The sequence below is a fragment of the Aspergillus flavus genome, chromosome 7 (assembly GCF_009017415.1).
Source record: "Aspergillus flavus chromosome 7, complete sequence".
In the NCBI taxonomy this organism is placed as follows: Eukaryota; Fungi; Ascomycota; class Eurotiomycetes; order Eurotiales; family Aspergillaceae; genus Aspergillus; species Aspergillus flavus.
Window position 1 is genome coordinate 279,722 of NC_092404.1, and position 20,097 is coordinate 299,818.

The following is a 20,097-nucleotide window of genomic DNA, read 5'->3' on the forward strand; positions in this document are numbered from 1 at the left end:
TGGACACCATTGGCTCTGCCAGCCATCTGTTAAGAGATACCGCTAGCTACTCTTGTGGGACTTCAGATTCGAGACCCGGTCTCCAGCTTACGAAAGAAACATGATGGCACATCTCGAAGGTATTCTGGACATTCTACGAGAAAACATTGAACCAGTATCATCGGTATAGGGCTTATGGAAGAGAAGCGTCGAGACTCCGGAATGTGACAAAAATAAATCAAAATAAAAGCAAACAAGGAAAAGAGAACCCACCCAAGCAAGTCGGAAAAATGAATTCCGGCCATCATCCCATAAAAGCCCAAGTTGTACCTTGTAAAAAAAAAAAAGAAAAACCTGTTTTGGTGTCTAGCTCGGTTACCAAAGTCAAGGCCCAACGGTGGCATCCGAGGATCCCCACCGGCCTCATTCCAATCATGCGTGTCATGCGCGGGACGTCGCGTAGTCTAGACCCTCATTAGCTCCTGGATGTGGCGAGCCCTCAGCAAATCAGCGCCGTCTAAGTCAGACCCTTGCTCGGGCTGATTCCAAGGAATTGATCGGGATGGCAGTTACCTTGCACTTCCAACGTGGTTAGTGCAGAATATTCTGGGCTCTTCCCAACCGCGGACGGTCAATTAATCAAATAGATATGCGTCTCACGCCTGCTAGCCCGGTGTTCCTCTTTTCTTCAGATTCCTCCGTCCCCATAGCAGGACACTAGACGCTACGAAATCCCTCCATGGACTGACCATTGCTGGCATTGCCGTGGCCGGATGCGCATTCCCATTGCCGTGCAGCTAGGGCTGCTGGTACTCCTGACGGCCCTGGTGGGTATTGTCATCCTCGCCGTTGCGACAGTAAGTTCGGGCCATGCCAACGGGCAAGGGAGATCGACAAACTAACAAGTCACACTAGTGGACCACCACATATAGTTTCGTAGTTGATGTCGAGTAGGTGGTACGTCTCGCATGTGTACTCACGGTCACTGATCTCCGAATAGATCGCAAGGGCTTGAACTCGTCGCGACCATCAAAGCGAGTCAGATTGCCTCGAGCCTCGAGCTCCTCGAAGTGACCTGCAAAACCATCTCCACGCGGCTTCTGGTACAATCGGCGCTACGACGCTATTATGCCGGGAATATATCCGAGGCCAACTGGGCGACGTCCATCACCGACGTGCAATCGGCACTCGGCAGTCGGGGATACCTCAGCACATACCAGGCGATTCTCTACTCGAAGAACGGACAAGGCGGTCGCGAACGATTATTGAACGTTACCAGTGATTCAGTACCGGAGATCACACTTCCTTACACCTACCCGAATGGTAGCTCCGTGAAGTTGGGGGATGAAGGACTTGGATACCCCTCCGTCCTCTATCCGAATTTAACATACACACAATCCTCCGAAAAGGGCAACGCTACCACGGTGAATGCCTTTTCCGATTACACCCTAGGGTTAGCGTCTGCATTGCTGCTGGGTCCCATAGCAATCAACAGCTCCTTTTCCCTTCTGTCTCTGACCCTGCCCATTGTCAATAATACATCGAATACCGATATCCTGGGGTTCATGACGTAGGTGACCTTTCATCGAGTGACGGGCAATGCAACGTAAGGGATCCATGCTGACCGGTTGTAGGGTTGTCGCCAGTGCGGCCAACGTGCAAAGCGTTGTCAGCTCTCGCGACGGGCTGGCCAACACCGGGCAAGTCCTGCTACTCGGCCCTTCTAGACCCGATAACCGCTTCTCCACGGAGTCTGCAACAGCCACTTCGTCCCCGGGTCGACCAGCGCTTACCGACGCCCAAGTTCACTACATCTTTGAGCCCACGCCCCTGCCGTCCCAAGACAGCCGCCACCGGGGCGTCTCCACCGGTACCTCCTTCGAGCTTTCCAAGTACCCCATGGCACTGAAGTTGATGACCGAATCCGAGGAAAATGAGAATAGATCCGTCAGCAAGCTCTCTACCAAAAACGAACAAGGATACAATGTCGCCGTGGGCGCGGTTCGGCCCAAAACTTCCCTGGTCGAATGGATTCTTCTGGTGGAGGAAACGCACTCCGAAGCCTTCTCGCCGGTGGTCCGCCTACGGAAGATCATTCTAGCCTGTGTATTCGGGACGGCGGGTTTCATTATCCTAGTTGTTCCTCTGCTAGCACACTGGGCCGTCGCCCCTATTCGCAGGATGCGGGAGGCCGCGCGAAAATCCATCGAACCAGAGGTGCCGCCAACCCCGTCTGCAGGCTACGTTGAACATATAACCGATGGACATGGAGACACGGTACAGGCCATCGAGGAACATATGGATGAGAAGGGCGCGCCTGTGTCGTGGGTCAAACGCCTGCGACGGCCATTGGAGCGATTCAACAGCTCTCACAGCTTTGGCGATCGTAGGGATCCTCGGTCCTCCTTCCACATTCCTTCGAGGGTAAAAGAGCGGAGATCCTGCGTGACGGATGAACTCACAGAGCTGACTAGCACTTTCAACGAAATGTCGGACGAACTGGCCATCCAATACAATCGACTGGAAGAGCGCGTGGTGGAGCGGACAAAGGAGCTCCAGAAGGCCAAATTGGCGGCAGAAGCGGCCAACGAGAGCAAGACCTTGTTCATCGCTAATATTTCGCACGAGCTCAAGACGCCGCTCAATGGAATTTTGGGCATGTGCGCGGTGTGCATGGGAGAGGAGGATCTGCATCGGATTAAGAAGTCGCTCCAGGTTGTCTACAAATCGGGTGATCTTCTCCTGCATCTGCTAAATGACTTGTTGACTTTCAGCAGGAATCAGATTGAGCAGGCTATTCATCTTGAGGAGAAAGAATTTAGACTCTCTGACATCCGTTCTCAGCTGTCAATCATATTCCAAAACCAGGTGCATGAGAAGCATATCGATTTCAGTGTCAACTACGTTGGTATCGGTAATAGTCAACCTCGGGGTACGATGTGCCAGGAACGAGGAGTTGAACGGACACACCCGGCTGTTGGTCCACCGCAGACGGGCAGGCTCAAGGATATGGTGCTCTGGGGCGACCAGCATCGCATCCTGCAGGTCCTGATCAACTTGGTTGGCAATAGTCTCAAATTCATACCTGAGAATGGCAAGGTCGAGGTCCGCATCCGGTGTGTGGAGGAAGTTCCGGACGCCGAAAGCTCCGTGACACTGGTCCAGGGCTCCCAGCCGAGCTCGCAAGCACGTTCACGGACTCCCTCGCGGTTGACCGCAACGCCGGTGGACGGTACTAACCTTCTAGACAGCCAGCTGGAGAAACAGACGCCGGTACCGTCCGACTTGCGGACACTCATATTCCAGTTTGAGGTCGAGGATAACGGACCAGGGATCCCAGCCAACATGCAGAGACGTGTGTTTGACCCCTTCGTGCAGGGTGACCTGGGACTCAACAGGAAATACGGAGGAACCGGTCTTGGGTTGAGTATCTGTGCTCAGCTATCTCGACTTATGGGAGGCGTTATTCTACTGGATAGTGAAGAAGGGAACGGGGCTCTATTTACCCTGAAGATACCGTTGAAATTTGTCAAGGAGGCAGCAGCTAGCACACGAAGTTCCAGCATTGCCGGCTCAAGGACACCGAGTGTCGTGTCGCTTTCACTGGAAGAGTTTTCCAATATTGCTCAGACACCATCAAACCACAGCTCTGTGGGTAACAAGGAAACACTCACCAATGGCTTCGAAAAGCCCGATGTCCAACCACGTCTGGTTGGGCTCAGTCAGCCCTTCTTCGCTCCTACTGTTCCATCAGCCCCTTCTTCCCCATCTAAGGGTCAAGAGTCGAACCAAAGCTCATCGGATAATGGTTCGAAGAAGATCCGTGTGTTAATGGCCGAAGATAACAAGATCAATCAGGAAGTAGCCCTTCGGTATGTCCAAAATGCTTATAAAAATACCCTATCATCTGCTGACCTTGACAGGATGCTTGCCCTTGAGGAAGTCTACGATGTAACGGTAGTCAAGGATGGACAAGAGGCATACGATACTGTCAAGGCTAACATGGAAGAGGGTAAAGTATTCGACCTCATCTTCATGGACATTCAGGTAAAGCACCTTCTACACCACGTCTATTACAATAGCTAACACAGGCAGATGCCCATCCTCGATGGACTCCAGAGCACGCGACTCATCCGCGAGATGGGATACTCTGCGCCTATCGTTGCCCTAAGTGCCTTTTCGGAGGATAGCAATATCAAAGACTGCATGGATTCCGGAATGGACATGTTCATTAGGTGAGTGCATACCATGCAGTATCCCATGAAGCTGCTGACACAAGTAGTAAACCTATCCGACGGCCTATCTTGAAACAGGTGCTTAACAAGTTTGCGACCATTCCTGAAGAGTCCGATGGCAGTTCTTCGTGATGTTGCTATCTTTGTTCTGGTACCTCATTCATGGCGTTCACGTGTAATTCATACATGTTCATATAAATATCTCTGTACATAATGATAACTTTTATGGTGTGAATTTATTTTCTTCCCTGACTGAGCTTGCCTTGAACAGTGTCTTGTTCATATCAAGCACTCGAAACGTCGGCCCCTCTCCCAATCAAAATCATCTGACAATTCGGTTGCATCAAGTCCAATGTCAATCAAGGCCCCTTAGAAACCCGAGCATTATACAGACCTGCTCTCCGTACACACCGCCCACTACGCTACATTAAGAAAGAAGCATTTGGGAGCTGAATTTGGAAATTCCAGTATGCGGATTTGCCCGAGGTTATGCAAGATGTCGATCACAATTATCGAGCAAACGCTAGCTGGCTCAGCTGAGTGGCATCCCCACTAACAAGGCCCCGCTAAGGAAGAGCTGGTTCACGGCATAGCCTTGGGCAATAGTTATTGCTTCCTACCTGTTAAGGATGATGCAACCATATATTGGAGATATTCAGAATAATGGAATATCCAGCCGGATTAGAGGAGGAGTTCTTGATAGAAGAATGGCGCTATTGGGGAGAGCGAGGGGCACGACGATGGCTTCGGCTGGCAGACCAAAAGGGTGAGGAGGGACTTGAGCGAGGGGATCGTCAAGAGCTCCGAGAGGTTCTTCAAGAAGTGGCTGGAGAGCGATGGCGGGAGGTAGCACAGGAGATATCTAACCAGGGATATTGGGAGCATCTCCAGCAAAGAGAGGGAATTCGCGAGCGACTGGGTGAGCGGCTTGTGCGATGGGCGGAGGAATCCTGGGCTTCTCAAACAGATGATGAAGTGGTGAACTCGTTTGAGTCCCAGCCCCAGCTCCAGTCACGTCTCATTGATCATTTCCGTCAACTTCCTCTTTTCGGTAAACCGGAATCTTCTGTACCCCCTATTGATCGGTTTGAGCTTATCCGCATATGGCTGAGGAGCTGTGATCAAGGTCACCGGGATTGTCGTGCAGAGAGTAGCAATCATCATCCTTCAAGGGTTATATCTGTTCGACAGGATGATGCCAACAGGTTGCAGTTGCTTGAGCTTGAATGCGGTATTGAGTATGTGGCCCTGTCTTATTGTTGGGGTAATAAACCACAAGAGCAAAAGCCGTATCTTACAACAGATGAGAACTTTCAGAGTCGAAAAGATAAAGGCTTCGATTATAATGATCTTCCAAAGCTATTCCAAGATGCAATCACCGTGACTCGAGAACTTGGAAAGAGATATCTCTGGATTGATGCCCTTTGTATAATCCAGGGGAACAAAGAGGACTGGCAAAACGAAGGTACCAAAATGGAACATATCTTCGCTTCTGCATACTGTACACTTGCACCGAGTTCCGCGTTTGAGTGGAAAGAAGGCTTTCTCAAGACATACCGGGATCGAAAGCCTGGTGTGTCACTTTGTGGTCCCAGCCCTGTAAAGTATTTTCGTCGACTTGTGGATGACGGCCCTCTAAATAAACGCGCATGGGTACTTCAAGAGCGGGTACTTTCTCGTCGAACAGTCTTCTTTACATCATCAGGTATATACTGGGAATGTGGAGAGGGAGTTCGGTGTGATAACTTTGTAAAATTGAAATGGTAAAGCCTGTCAGATCTTCGACCAAGTATTTTCTGCTAACTAACGTTGTTGCTAGTCCTCTGACAAGATCCTATATGATTGACTCGAACTTCCCGCAGAGGCTAATGACGTCTGGGATTTTACCGACAATCAGATTTCTCCAGGAACTGATTGAGAACTACACTCGTCGCGATATTACCATAGTAACAGACAGAATTGCTGCTTTTACCGGTTTAATAACACGTTTAAAAAAAGCACTGGAGACTGAAGAAAAGTACGGACTCTTCTCCTGCGCTTTACCTCGGCTCCTTTTGTGGAGGCGACCTGATTTGAAGACAGAGCCGATTGATTATGGTTATCCAGTACCGTCCTGGTCTTGGATGGCTTATCATGGAAAGGTCGAATTCATGGCGAATTCACCGCTGAATGTTTCAAAACATCTGCGTTTGGACAATGGGTTGCTGAGGGTTAAGATTCATACGTTCGAAGGTTGTCATATTCGGTCAAGGAACAAAAGCCACGGTATCTACTCAGGCCTGAAACGAGTCGGCTTTCTGTTCTTCGACATAGGGAAGATTGAGCTCCCGTATTGTGTTATCGTTGGGACGTGTGCCAACGGGAAAGATAATGGTCTATATTATATTTTAGTTGTAGGAAAATGTGAAAATGTGGGATGCTATCGGAGGCTGGGCGTGGGGAAGGTACAAGGACACCATATAGCAAAGCAGTATACTGACGGCGAGCTGATCTAGCTACCTATTGTATGCATAATACCTAAACCCTACTTTGATCTCTGCTAAGCGTCATTCTGAGGTCCAGTCTGTTAAGAATAGAGTAGCAGACTGAATCCGGAGTATGAGTTAGCCAAACGTGGCTAGCGAGATCGCTCTGGAAAATATATGCCTACTTAAACCTACCCAAAGATAAACTATTAGGCAGTAAGTTTCTCTGTGGCAGTAAGCACTACACCTAAATTGAGTCCTCGTAGTGGCAGGAGCCGAATAGTGCGAAATTAAGTAATCATACTTTCATAGTTACCTCTATATCAAATAAACGAAACAGGTTTCTTACGCGAAGTGCGAAGTATTCCATTAAAGGGGTTTTGTATAGTAGGTACTTATCCACTAGAAGTGGATAATCGATATAGTTCTTTCCAATATTAACTCTAGAGGGTGAGGAAAATGCTTGACGAGTACAGAATAGTGGTGCTAGAAGCAGCCTTGACCGCCTACTCCTTTGGACTCACCAAAGCTACACCTCGGAGAAACAATCCTCCGACTATCAGATAACAACAGCGACACCAACCAGCTTTTATCCAAGCTCATACCCCATGAAACACCACAAATACCATCACAAAATGCCATCCTCCTCACTAGCTGATTACCTCGCAAAGAATTACCTAACCGCCGATCCCGCCACGGAGCGACCCAAAAAGAAGCGCAAGAAGACCAAGGAAGTCGACACCGCCGTCCAAGGCCTAATCATTGCCGATGATGACCCGCCCGATCTCAAGAGCTCCGCAGCAAACTTTGGGAACGATGACGAGGATGGTCCGGCAGTTGTCACATCTGGCCGTAGTGCGGAGTTTCGTCGTACGAAGAAGTCGAATTGGAAGAATATAGGCGGCGCCGGGAACGAGCAGGATGCTGCAGATGCGATCATCGCGTCGGCTGCTGCAGAGAATGCGGCGCGGAGGAATGAAGGGGAGGATGACGATGCCCCTGCTGTTGTTGAGGGTGAGGATGAGGATGATGGGGAGATGAGGATGGAGTCTGGGGCGAGAGCAGGTCTACAGACTGCGGCTCAGACGGCTGCTATGGTTGCTGCGCAGGAACGACGGAAAAAGGTCGAGGCTGCCTTGTATAAGGATAGTCCGGCAGGCGGGCAGGCACAAGAGACAATTTATCGTGATGCGTCCGGACGAATTATTAACGTGGCTATGAAGCGGGCGGAGGCGCGTAAGGCGGAGCAGGAGAAACTTGAGAAGGAGGAACAGGCGAAGGAGGCGCTGATGGGCGATGTCCAGCGGCAGGAACGGGAGAAACGTCGACAGCAGCTTCAGGAAGCGCGAGCGATGCCGGTTGCCCGGACGGTCGACGATGAAGATATGAATGACGAGTTGCGCGCCCGAGAGCGGTGGAATGACCCGGCTGCACAATTCTTGACAAAAAAGGGCCCTGGGAAGAGCGCAACCGGGAAGCCTTTATATAAGGGGGCTTTTCAGCCGAATCGATATGGAATCAGACCGGGGCATCGCTGGGATGGAGTGGATCGCAGTAATGGATTCGAGAAGGAGTGGTTTGCAGCTAGGAATCGAAAGGGAAGACTGGAGGCGCTGGATTACCAATGGCAGATGGATGAGTAATATTGCATACATGAGAATGGCTTTCTTTAAGGTTACTTTGTCCAGTGCTGGACACTGGAGAGCATATGTGTGACATTATAATCCTGATATCTTACAGACATAAAATGACTTCAACCACGAATTTCTGCAATTGATACGTAGATTATATATATTAACGTTGGGCCCGTTGACGATAGCGCTAAATTCAGGTACTCTATCTACCACGGCGCGGTCTGTATAGAAAATGGTCGGGTGATATATTAATTACTACATACTCTGTCAATCGTGAAGTGAGTTCTGTGATGGGTAGCATCTATCAGCTGAGCCTTCGTGCCCTAATCGTTGTATCGCGACATCGTACTCCGTACAGGAGCTCGGTATGGTTCCCACCGTGGACATCTCGGATACCGCGCGACAGGCAGTTCTTGTTGAGAAAATGGGGGGCAAGAACTGAAATCAATCTCCTGTGAAATCTACGAGTAATATATAGTCCTACCGCCCTCAAATAAACAGATTTTGTTGTGTTTGAATCCTCTAATGAGTTCAATTTACTCTTGGTTATCTCATATGTATAACTACATTGTACAGTCAATGATGCCGAGAAATATTTCCCAAAATCGATACCGAAGCCGTGGGATTGTTGACTTAGAATTTACATCGGGATTTGTCTGACAGTACCGGGCTTAAGATTACTTGTAATTTATGAACATATAATCACAAATCGCCGAGAAACACTAGGGTATCAACCAATTGCATAACTGATAGATTTCCAACGTAGGATATGATGCCCGCGGAAGAAGAAAGGTGCGCTTGTACAAAGGTATATTCAAGTTCTTCGGATGGGTTCTAAGTGCAGTTGTGGCTGAATCAGTCTTGAGGGTCATTGGACTTAGAGTAGTATCAAAACGGCCGGAGGAGGTTAGTGAGAGGCATATGAGCACAGAAAGTGACTAGTAAGTAGGGCAAGATAGGACACGAGAGAGTAGATCACTGCCTCTTGAGATTTGCTCGTGCAATCCTTATCCTTCATCTAGCCGAGATTTCTGTTGGAAAACCAAGTCATATGGCCCTCTTGAACTCGCGCGGCTGGATAAAATGATAAGCGCCGCAGAACATCCGCGCTTTCTCAAAATGACCCCAAAGGTTATATTCACAGAACCATGTAATGATACTCTATGCGAGCAGGAATCTTTAAAATCAGTCTCCGTATTGCCTATATCACCGGGTATGTAGCACCGAAAAGGGGCTGTACTCGTCGACCGTCGCTTGCGGGAGCATCCCCATCTTCTGAGACACCTGGGAGTATTCCAGAATTGGATGTAAGTGTTATCTTTCCCGTACGTTCAGTATTTAGAAGAAACAGCCTAGCTTACCTAGGCAATGTCATGATGTCTTAGTTTCTCCAATGCCTCACGCCACAACCATTAGAGCCATAATTAACATGCACCATTTTCAAATCAAAAGTCGGTTCCGCTGATGTTGTTCCGTGATGCGATCGCGATGCCCTCCGGAAAGCAAGGAGCTCGTCGCACTTAAACCCGAAGCCCTTTCACAGTTCATCAATACAAAATTGACGGCGAAGCTTAACCACGTGTATGACTCGTGAACCTTTGAGAACAGCATGCTGGCTATTGCCTCTAGCAGTAATAGCTTTCTTTGTCTCTCGTACCCTAGATTAGTTCTATGGTTCTATAATAATCCACTATCCCTGTTTTGTCCCGCGTATAGTACTGCTGATATAGCCCTAGTTTAGGAATAGAACATTAGCGTACCTCCAACTGCAAGCGCCCCTGTCTAGGGCATACTTGATCTTGTACCGGAACAAATTTCCCAATATTGTGCTTGAGTAGATTCTATGATTATCCGTGATCAGCGCGCTCTACGGTAGTCGGAAAAGTCACATGCAGGCGAACTGATGTATCAGGCTAAATCAAACATCCACCAAAACAGTGTGCACCCTTCAGTACAGCCTTTACATATGAGTTCAAGATCGAGTCGGAAGAATCACTGGCTGGTAACTGAGTCACGGGTCTATATTAAAAGATATGGACTACGTAAGTCTAGATGGCTACCAACGGGGTGTTAACCGGTGGTAACAGTGCCATGGTTCCAGATTCTACTAGGCTTTTGATAGAGCGGGCCCACACGGAAGACCATGACAGCATATAAATGAAGAGCAGGAACTTGCATGATTGGTCTAACTCGTCCAGAACGTACATTCAACCATCTCAACGGTGGAGTGCCCCCTATATTACCGGAGTTGCACCTCAGACGGGCGTGGTAAACCATTCAGATGAAACCCCTTGGTTCCGAGACCATACCGAGGGATGAGTCTGTGGCGTCACGGCTCTAATCCGAGAGTGATGGCCAAGTTTACTATGGGGGTGTCCTTTCGGTATACAAGTACCAGTACATTCATATTAATAGTGACAGGGGAGGACAAAATTAGCTTAAATGTGGCGCATAGGTTCGCGGAACCGTCTTAACTGAGTCAGTAGCATGGGGCGCCCAGTCATATCCGTGATTCCGAGAGTACTAGTTGGATGAGGAGGAATCTTAACTGGCGTTAACTTTCTCCACCTCTATGTACCAATTACCTCTTTAAGTTACTCATTCTTCGGAAGGCTCATTTCCAGGAAATCAATTCCTATTACGTTTCGATCCTTGGTTGGTGTGCCTCGGCAGATATCAGGTAATCAATATCTGTTGGCACACAACCACGACTTCCAGGATACGATGAAGCTTGGCATCCATTCCTGAATCGAGATCCGGTATATAGCTCAGTTGGCCTATAATCTGTACCGACTCTACCGAGCTGGGAACAACGTCCCGTGTGTAAAAAGCCATTATGATTAAGTTCCGACGGTTTGTGGATCGACAAGCCTTGTTTCCGAGTTCGGTAAACTGAAACCCGCTATGATATTGACCCTAAGACCCGAAGACCCTGGGACCCTCACTCTTGCGAACTGACCATGTAGCAGACCACTAGGAGTTTTAGTAGAATTAGGCTAATGGAAAAAGAAAAACTAATAGGCTGAATCCTTCCGCGCTGGAGTGGAGGAGAACAAGGATCTTAGTGGTACCTAAAAGCTTGTATAGCACTATTGGTGTGCCCTGCATATGCCCCCCCCCGTTCGCCCAACGGTTCTGCGTGAGGGCGTGGTGCCAGTAATTACGTACTATCATGAGTTTATATCTATCAATGGCATTTTGTACAGTTGCGAGCGTTATGCGAAGAACGCTCAATGGGTGGAGTTAATCTCAAAAGACTTGTATGGCAAAACGTTGATATCGGAATCGATTGCCCCATCTAAGGTTGTGATCCCGACGGTTGCGACCGACGATCATCCTCATGAGACACCCAACACAGCTATGATCGACTTCCAGCTCACCCTTCATTTTATCCGCTCAATTCGTCCGTTCAATGGGAATAAAGCAAACTTAAACAATGGTTGGTACCTTGTATACAATGCTCGGAGTATGCTCGGAGCATGGTGAAGTTCATCCTATTCACCATAACCAGGTTTCAGACTAAGACACCATATGCAGATGAAGATGGGAAAGGGGCCGATGATTATGGCAACATCACGAGAAGCATCAACATCTATCATGGCTCTCCTCAGGTATAAGAAGGGGACATCCTCAAGTTCTTTCAAGCCATCAACAAGCACTCAACTCACTCAATACAACGCCTCAGCTATCCAATCTTTACCATCCTCTAGTCCTTCTTTCCAAACAAGACACCATGAAGACCTCTCCTGTTGCTCTGGCTCTTTTTGCCGCTGCTGCCGCTGCTGCATACACTCCTTCTCATCAGCACCAGGCTGCCAAGCGTGCGGATTCTTGCGGCCAGTACGATACGATCAATGTCGGCAACTTCAAGCTTTACAACAATATGTGGGGCAAGGACCAGGGCACTGGTAGCCAGTGTGTTGGACTTGACTCCTCGGTCAATGACAGCTCCAGCGGCGTCGCCTGGCACGCTACCTGGAGCTGGTCCGGCGGCGATGGCCAAGTCAAGAGCTACCCCAACGTTGAGGCCCGGCCCGAAACCAAGAAGGTTTCTGACTTGACCAACATCCAGTCTACCTGGAAGTGGAGGTAAGCAACACATACATAGACTGACAATACCATCTGCTGACAGCCTCTATCAGCTACACGGGAGACAACCTCGTCGGTGATGTGGCGTACGACATCTTCACCTCGTCCACTGCTGGTGGGAACGCTGAGTACGAGATCATGATCTGGACCGCCGCCCTTGGTGGTGCAGGCCCCATCTCTACCACCGGCTCCCCAATTGATACCCCCACCATTGGCGGTAAAACCTGGAAGCTCTACCAGGGAACCAACGCTGCGACCACCGTTTTCAGCTTCGTTGCTCCCAGCGAGATCCAGGACTACTCTGGTAACCTGGCCGAGTTCTTCACCTACCTTGCCGAGAAGCAGAGCTTCCCCGCTTCCCAGTACTATCTGAGCATTGGTGCCGGTACTGAGCCTTTCACTGGACAGAACGCTGTCTTCACCACTTCTTCTTATACCATCACCTTTTAAGCAGCTCGTTTCGAGGGCACACGGGCTCCAATACATGGCTGAAAGAACCCCTTCTGGTTAGGGTGTTCGGCTTCCAACTGCTGTCCGCATCAACCTTTTCCTTTCTATCTCTTGCCTGTCTTTACCGCTAGGCTTTTGTATTTATTGAACACTCAATTGCAATTCGGATTCCGTTGTTTTTCGAAGAGTTTGTCTCGCCTTTACCGTAACACTTGACAATGAATCAACATAGTTCTGCTGTTGAAGATCAAGAAAACGAAACAAATACCCTTCATAAGACACTTGCACAGTATTCTTATAGGTAAGATTGGTGTCTTTCATAGTTGTACCGCAGAGCTTGGAGATTGTTCTCTAGATACATCACCATATCGTAGTTACTTCTAACCGCACAACAACATCTGCTACACTACTTCGAATCTTGACAAACCAGATCTAGGCATTTTCGAACAGTATGAGCTCTATGACATAATGTGAATTCTAGGTAAATAGAATATATTGCTAGTCCTTCTATGACCTTAAAATGTCGAAAGACCTTTTGCAAATACATTTGCTCATGTCTACCCCTTACATGGTTCAAGTGGGCCGAACCCCCATTCATAGCCCCAAGTCCCAGCTATCTTCCAAGCCAGGCAAAAAAGAGGGCAATGCTGTTAGATCCGGATCAAATGACCATATATCAGCAGGGCCAAGTTCCAGGCGAGCTTCTAGCAAAGGACCCACATCCGTGGCCTGCTCATGCACCGCGCTTGCCTCCGCCGCATTGCCCACATTCGACGATAGTGCACTATTGGCAGCCAGGTCTGTGCCGGTAGGTTTTGGTGGAACGTTATTAAGCCGTTGTTGCCCTGGAAGACCACTGCGAGTGCTATAGTCAATGGAAATGGTACCAAAGTAGGGAATGTCAAGTTTGATGCGCCTAGACTGGCAATCCATGGGGGGTACTCCGTCGGATATATCGGATTGGGGTGTGTTGTTTCTCGTCGCAACGCTTTTCAAAGTCCGTAGAACGCTAAGACCTCGCGTTGCTACCTTGTCGGGCGGCTGTCCCTCTGCCAATGTCTCTAGGCTTGTCATTACGGTTTCGATGGCGGGCCAGTCATTGGAGTCGAGGTGAGATCGACCGGTCGGTCCGAGGATATTTATTAATAGAGTGACGGCGGCAGTAAAGGCCTGAAAGTCCAGCGACTTGCAACAAAAGCTATTCGCAGTGAGGTGACGGATAGATGTATAACATGTAATCATATGCCGGGATGCTTCTAGACAGCTTTGCCTGCTATAGTCATAGCGCCTCTCTGTGCCAGATTCCAAAAGAAGTGGCAGATGAAGCCAGGCAATGAGTTGATAGTGCCATAACCGAGTCATGAGTTTGGCGTAGGCCTGCGCTCGCTCGAGAGATTTTCCTGGTGGTAGGATAGTTGGGTCCTCAACCACCGATAGAGGGTCAGTCGACATAAGCTCCGCATCGATAGTTTGTGTCATTCGAACCATTGAAGGTGTGATTTTGCTAAACTTTTGGTTTCGTTCAATAATGGATCCGGCTATACGACAAAGAAGATCCATAGGAGATGAACTGGGTGTCTCGTTCCCGTTCCCCTTTGAATCCAAGGCCACGTCAGTGATGCCATGATACAATCCTAGCATCAAAGAAAGGTATCGGTCTGCGTAAATGATATGATTCCAGATATGTTTTGCCCTGGAGACAGATTCAGATTCTTCCATCGATTCTGGAGCCACTCGGTGGAGCCCGATAATTTGAGCAACGTTGAGCGCCCGGCGATAGCACAACCAGGCGCTCCGCAGTTTCCCATCATTGTTATAAAGTACCCCTAGAAGTACTAGACACTCCAACCCATCGAGATTACTTACTAAAGTCTCATCAGAGCTGATGGAATGTGCAACAATTTTGACACACATTGCAATCAGTCGTGTAGGAGAATACGAGAGTCCCAATAATTCAATGTCAAACCCCCGTGGGAGCTGCTGGAGACAAATGGCCACCCATAAAAGAACTTTGGCGAGCACGGTTGGGTGATTGTCTGAACGGGCTGCCATCGCGCTCGAAAGTAGTGATTCCTCGTATTCTTGGAAACATTGAGCCCTGACGAGCCACCAGGAGCTATTGGCCTGTTCAAGCCTTTTTAAAGCGCTATCAGATGGTAGTAGATCTAAAAGCTCATGGCGTAGCTTTTCCCAGTCGCGTGTGGTTGCACTATACAATGTGATATTTGGCGTAGAAACATCCGATCGCCGAAAGCTTAGCTACTTCATGTTGAGCATCTTCCAATGCAAGTTTCGGCCATGATACTTACTACTCCATTGTCAAATAGTGACAGGGCCGGGGCGTTTTCATTTGCAGGCGTGGCAGCTGCACTACAGTTTAAGCCATTATCATTATGGGTTGCCATAGATGGCAACACCCTTGGCTCCTCAACACCACCAATAGTGTCCAGCCGTCGCAGAACTCTCTCAAGAAGGGATTCTACGCGCCCAAGCCGATCACTCAGTGACGCACGATCTGCATCACGAGTATTTTCGGGCTCTGGTAAGTCCTGGCTGCGACAGGTAGTCCCCCTTGCCAGGCATTCGCGGCAACTTTGGTCGCCATCAGAAACAAAATGGCAGCGAACCTTACGATGTTTACCTATCTTGCAATCAGTCTGGGGTCACCTGCGAGAGGGGGAGTCCCTCACTTGATCACTCACATTCCCAACAGCTGCGGGTACCCTTTCGGATTTTCTTCCGAGGGGGTTGCTGGTCTTCGGGCGGGGTTGAGGTTGGATGCTGATCAGTCCGCATCGTCGCACTCATAATTGCACAATAAGGCTAATATGCTTGCCAGCGCCTGCATCGGTATCCCAGGGATAAGAGTAAAAGCCCATGTATAAATCAGGAATGGGAGAGTGATGGATGCGAAAGTGGCGCGTCTCCTTTGTTTGGGTCTCAGGATGAGCCGTTGACCGCCTAGACTTTTTGCCTTATCAATCTGATACCAAAAGTACTTTGTACTCCAAGTAGTACGGCAGAGTACAATGTAAAACATCATCAAGTCTACAAATTACCACTATATCTTAGCTCATTAAGCCTGTATGTCTGCAAGTGATAATAGTCCAAATGAATGGATTACCAACTGGTACATTTCAAATATATCTACGGCGTTAGAATTTCTATCCTTGGGTACCATTGCTCCTGAGTTTAGGTAGTACTACTGCTAACTTTAGGTACTGTAACCCCGAAGCTTAGGCAGCCAATAGCCTACTACTTTTAGTAGCACCATCACCGTCCTATTGGTACGGTAATAAAGTCTTAGACGAACTTAGAGGCTTGACTTTAAGAATTTTCATAATATATATACTATGTAATTGTATATGCTAAGGCTTTACTAGAACTTGAGAGTCCAGAATAGAAGTCGGTGGTCGGTTGAACTGAATATAAAACAGCAAGATTTGGGCAAAATTCCCCAAGTGTTTCAATACGCACGAGGAGGGATTTTCTCATGCAAATATTGACATTATCTATCCAGTACTACTGACTCATGGTACCAGTATGAGAGTCACTTGATACATGTGCAGGAAACTGGAGGTGGGAGCATTAGTGGGTGAAGGTCCCTGTCGAGAGTAACTGGACCTTCTAAACCTAGAAAGAATGGAAAAAGAAAATCAAGAAAGAAAAAATGTTTTCCTCTCGTTATGCGGCGGCGGCAGCAGTAGTTTGGCCCGAGAATTTAATCCACCGAGTCGCCAAACAGACCACGGTAGCCACGCTGGAGGCGACAACGGCCACAAGGAATGCTGCTTGGAGACCGTTCATATAAGCAGTCAGTATGAACGGCATTTGCGCGGAGGAGAATTTTTGGCGTAGCTCCGTTGCACCTGTCATCGCAACCTTGACGGCGTCTACAGTTGACGTCTCACTGCGGAGGTTTTTTAGAAGAACATTGACCATAGCGGATTGGCCGGCCGAGACGAAGACTGATCCCCCCAGGGTTTGCACAGCTGGGAAATGTTAGTTAGTACTGCCTGGATATGAAGTGTGTGGTGAAGAGCGTACTCAATACCATGGCCGTCACTGACGGCAAATCCTCCGGCGCAACCGATGCCTGCGCCGTCACCACAGGAACTTGGAAGCACCAGCCAATGCCAATACCAGCCAACAGTTGGTAGCCTATCCATTTTCCAGAACCGGTATTAACCTCGAGTGTGTACAACAAGCCCGACCCAATCGCGGTGAGCACTCCCCCAACTAGGAGGAAAGGCTGGGGGTATCCAAACTTGCTGAGGGTAACACCAGATATGACCGTCGAAACACTCTGCGCAAGAATCAAAGGCAGGTTTCGGATTCCGCTCTGAGCAGCAGAGACACCCGATACCACCTGGAAGTAGATAGGCAAGTAGTATACTAGCAAGAAAAAGGTTCCCGCTAGCAGGTCAATGTAGATCATCATGACCACCACATTTCGACGGAATAGGCGCCCGATCATTGCAGCGCGTTCCTTCTGCACCCATTGCACAATGGCATAGACAGCCAACAGCACGACAAATCCAACTAAAGTTCCAATGACCTTAGAATCACCCCACGACAGCGATATTCCACCCCACTGTAGGGCAAGGACATAGCAAACCAAAGCGGAAACAAGGATCAAGGTGCCAACAAGGTCCATTTGGAGTAACTTCTCTTTCAGTGGAGTATCTAAAAAGGGCAAGGGAGGAGGAGGTCGGTAGAAGAATAGGATGATCCCAGCTGCCAGTCCGCCAATCGGTAGATTGATATAAAAACACCACCGCCAGGTAATATTCGTCGTGAATGCACCGCCAACGAGAGGTCCAATGGCCGCGGCAACTCCATATGAGGCACCCAGTATTCCGATATATGCTGGCCGCTGTTTAGGTGGTGCAGATAATGCGATAATGGTAAAGGCACCCGAAGAAATTCCAGCGCCTCCGACGCCGGTGATAGCCCGTCCAATACAAAGCGCAAGGCTATTTGGTGCGACACCTAAGCGAAAGAGTCATAACTCGTCAGTCTTGACCGAAGAGACGAACACATCACGAGTTTCAACGTACCGCAAATCAAACTTCCAACCTCAAAGAGAAAGATGGACAACAAGAAGGATGTCTTCAGCGGAAAGTACTTGTATGCTTTCCCCCACGCGGCCTGAAAGCTCCCCAAAGTTATGAAAAACGCCGATCCGTACCAACCCTCGTCTTCGATCCCACCAAACTCGTCTGTTATTTTTGGAATTGCAGTTGCGACAATGGTCTGAGGTGAAGGTATTGATTAACTCATCGCTCGTCAAATATTGTCGTGCGAGACTGCTTCGCCCGGTGGCTGAATCGGCTTACCATATCCAACGAAACCTATCCCATTGCGATCAACCGTTAGTTTCACATTGGCTAAACGGATCGAAAGGTCAAGTCATACCAAAAACATGCTCATAGCCAAGGCTGTGACGGTCATGAGTAGAGTGAAGCCGCCAGTGCTTGGCTCTTCGGTTGGCGCATCGTCAACCCCGGATCCACTGTCTTCCTTGTTTCTAACCTCCATAACTTGGGGGTCATGCGAAGGTGAAGCATCTTTGTTGGGCTTTTCAAGTGTCGCAGGTGTCGAAATTCGTGACGACACTGCCGTCTCGCCTGTTTGCGACGACCGTGTTTTGGTAGACATGGGAACGCTCCAAGCCCAATGTCGCCGATATACGAGTGCGTTAAAGAGCAATACCTAGGGGCATGCTGTCTGCTGGAGGCAATCGCGCACTTAAAAGAGAAACAAACAATGTTAAAGTCGACACTGTGTTTACCAGACATGTGCATTTCACTCCGCCGGATCGGCGGGCGAACTTTTTCGCCTTAGAGATGATCATCGACATGGGGTGACAATGTTCCAGATTCCTCCGCCGACTCGGCGGAGCAATGTTCCCGCCAGTGATACTTATCGACCTCCGAGTCCTAGATTTCACCAATTCTTCCGTTGTTAAAATGGTGAGCCGTCCTTTACACCCCCTTGGTAACCCCTCAACAAGCCCCTCACAGGGGCTACTGGTAATATGCATAGAACCCTACGGGTGCAACCTTTAGCAAATCGATACCCCCCATCCACACCAGAGCTCTGTGTTTTCAAAAAAAGAATCGGTCGAGCTCATTATGTCGTCGAACAGGACTGCATCGGACTATGAGCCTCCCCCATTCTCACAAGGCATCGGAGAACTAAAGGCGAATTTGAAATTTCCTTCCTTTTATTACGTCGAGAAATTCTCTTCGGGCGGCAAGCACGTTGTTATTGAAGATGCTGGATAATTGGCAGGGGCCTGCAAGGCTCCGGATTCTCACATTGGCTGAGACGACCGGAAGGAAGAGATCCCAGCAAATAGACAAGATTACGAAAGAATGGTACGCGCCATAAGCTGTCCTGACCCAGTAGCAGATGAGGGGTCGATAATAGATGTAATTAACTCCGGCTGACAGCATATGCAGCTCGACACAAATGTGGAGCCTCAGGAGACCCAGGCCAGCAATATGAGAAAGATGCCATTCCCACCAACTGCGGGAATTAACAGACAAAATTTTCATGAAAGCTATGTTTACAACCTTATTATCCGACTCCAAAAATCACAGTTTGGTGGCTGTGGAGGCATCAAGCACCCCTCCGGTAACAAATCGATCGCACCATGTCGTCTGTCAACTCTGCCGTCGCAGAAAGGTGATGATCCCTGGACGAAGGCACCAGCTGTAAAAAGTCCATCGCTAACAGAATCTGGTGTGCAGTTGAAATGCTCCGGGTATAGCCCAAGTTCCTGTCTTCGATGCAGAGAGTCAGGTGCAGAATGTCTCCCAGTCGAACGAACGCGAAGCGAAAATATTCCTGGTAGACCAAATGGTACGGCCAGGAGAGGCAGATCAATGGCATCCCGACCCATCAAAACCTCTTCAAAGATGGGTTCGATGCCGGACCAGTTTGCAGCATCCTTAGAATGCATTGACATCTCAGACATCGACCTGCCCCTTAATATAACCCTCACGGAGTCGGCAGATATTCTAGCCGCATCATCGCTCAGTACGCCACTGAGAGAATGCTCTTCAGACACTTCGGGCTCACACGATGCGCTCTCTCTGAACCCATACGAAGTGGGTGCTTCGGCAAACACCGGCGACTTCCGAATTGATGAGTTTCCCTTCCATCCCGCGATCGGCGCAGATATTGTACCAGAGGGTACCCGTTTCGTCAACCCGGAAACATTCAATCTCACACCAT

General features: G+C 48.9%; 7 protein-coding genes across 7 annotated transcripts; 4 read left to right on the forward strand and 3 right to left on the reverse strand.

The window, feature by feature from the left end:
• Positions 1–752: 752 nt before the first annotated feature.
• F9C07_5240 (putative sensor histidine kinase/response regulator TcsB/Sln1) lies at positions 753–4,346 on the forward strand (the record flags this gene model as incomplete). Its single annotated transcript, XM_041294796.1, has 7 exons — positions 753–836; positions 895–929; positions 980–1,549; positions 1,614–3,851; positions 3,903–4,026; positions 4,075–4,214; positions 4,262–4,346. 7 exons carry the CDS (start codon positions 753–755, stop codon positions 4,344–4,346), a joined length of 3,276 nt encoding a protein of 1,091 aa, XP_041149862.1.
• A 531-nt stretch (positions 4,347–4,877) lies between these two features.
• Positions 4,878–6,709, forward strand: F9C07_5241 (heterokaryon incompatibility protein-domain-containing protein; the record flags this gene model as incomplete). The annotated part of the gene is made up of 2 exons (XM_071511328.1): positions 4,878–5,963; positions 5,984–6,709. The coding sequence occupies 2 exons, from the start codon at positions 4,878–4,880 to the stop codon at positions 6,707–6,709; spliced, it is 1,812 nt and encodes a 603-aa protein (XP_071366815.1).
• Positions 6,710–7,314: 605 nt separating this feature from the next.
• F9C07_5242 (putative cell cycle control protein) lies at positions 7,315–8,322 on the forward strand (the record flags this gene model as incomplete). The annotated part of the gene is made up of 1 exon (XM_041287243.1): positions 7,315–8,322. The coding sequence occupies one exon, from the start codon at positions 7,315–7,317 to the stop codon at positions 8,320–8,322; it is 1,008 nt and encodes a 335-aa protein (XP_041149864.1).
• A 3,724-nt stretch (positions 8,323–12,046) lies between these two features.
• F9C07_5243 (putative endoglucanase-1 precursor) lies at positions 12,047–12,852 on the forward strand (the record flags this gene model as incomplete). The annotated part of the gene is made up of 2 exons (XM_041295013.1): positions 12,047–12,402; positions 12,456–12,852. The coding sequence occupies 2 exons, from the start codon at positions 12,047–12,049 to the stop codon at positions 12,850–12,852; spliced, it is 753 nt and encodes a 250-aa protein (XP_041149865.1).
• Positions 12,853–13,446: 594 nt separating this feature from the next.
• On the reverse strand, positions 13,447–14,571 carry F9C07_2200574 (uncharacterized protein; the record flags this gene model as incomplete). Its single annotated transcript, XM_041295021.2, has 1 exon — positions 13,447–14,571. One exon carries the CDS (start codon positions 14,569–14,571, stop codon positions 13,447–13,449), a length of 1,125 nt encoding a protein of 374 aa, XP_041149866.2.
• A 1,593-nt stretch (positions 14,572–16,164) lies between these two features.
• On the reverse strand, positions 16,165–18,513 carry F9C07_2210056 (efflux pump antibiotic resistance protein; the record flags this gene model as incomplete). The annotated part of the gene is made up of 5 exons (XM_041295022.2): positions 16,165–16,844; positions 16,900–17,844; positions 17,913–18,108; positions 18,192–18,206; positions 18,271–18,513. The coding sequence occupies 5 exons, from the start codon at positions 18,511–18,513 to the stop codon at positions 16,537–16,539; spliced, it is 1,707 nt and encodes a 568-aa protein (XP_041149867.1). The 3' UTR covers positions 16,165–16,536.
• Positions 18,514–19,479: 966 nt separating this feature from the next.
• On the reverse strand, positions 19,480–19,828 carry F9C07_5246 (uncharacterized protein; the record flags this gene model as incomplete). The annotated part of the gene is made up of 2 exons (XM_071511329.1): positions 19,480–19,572; positions 19,595–19,828. 2 exons carry the CDS (start codon positions 19,826–19,828, stop codon positions 19,480–19,482), a joined length of 327 nt encoding a protein of 108 aa, XP_071366816.1.
• Between the last annotated feature and the right edge of the window lie 269 nt (positions 19,829–20,097).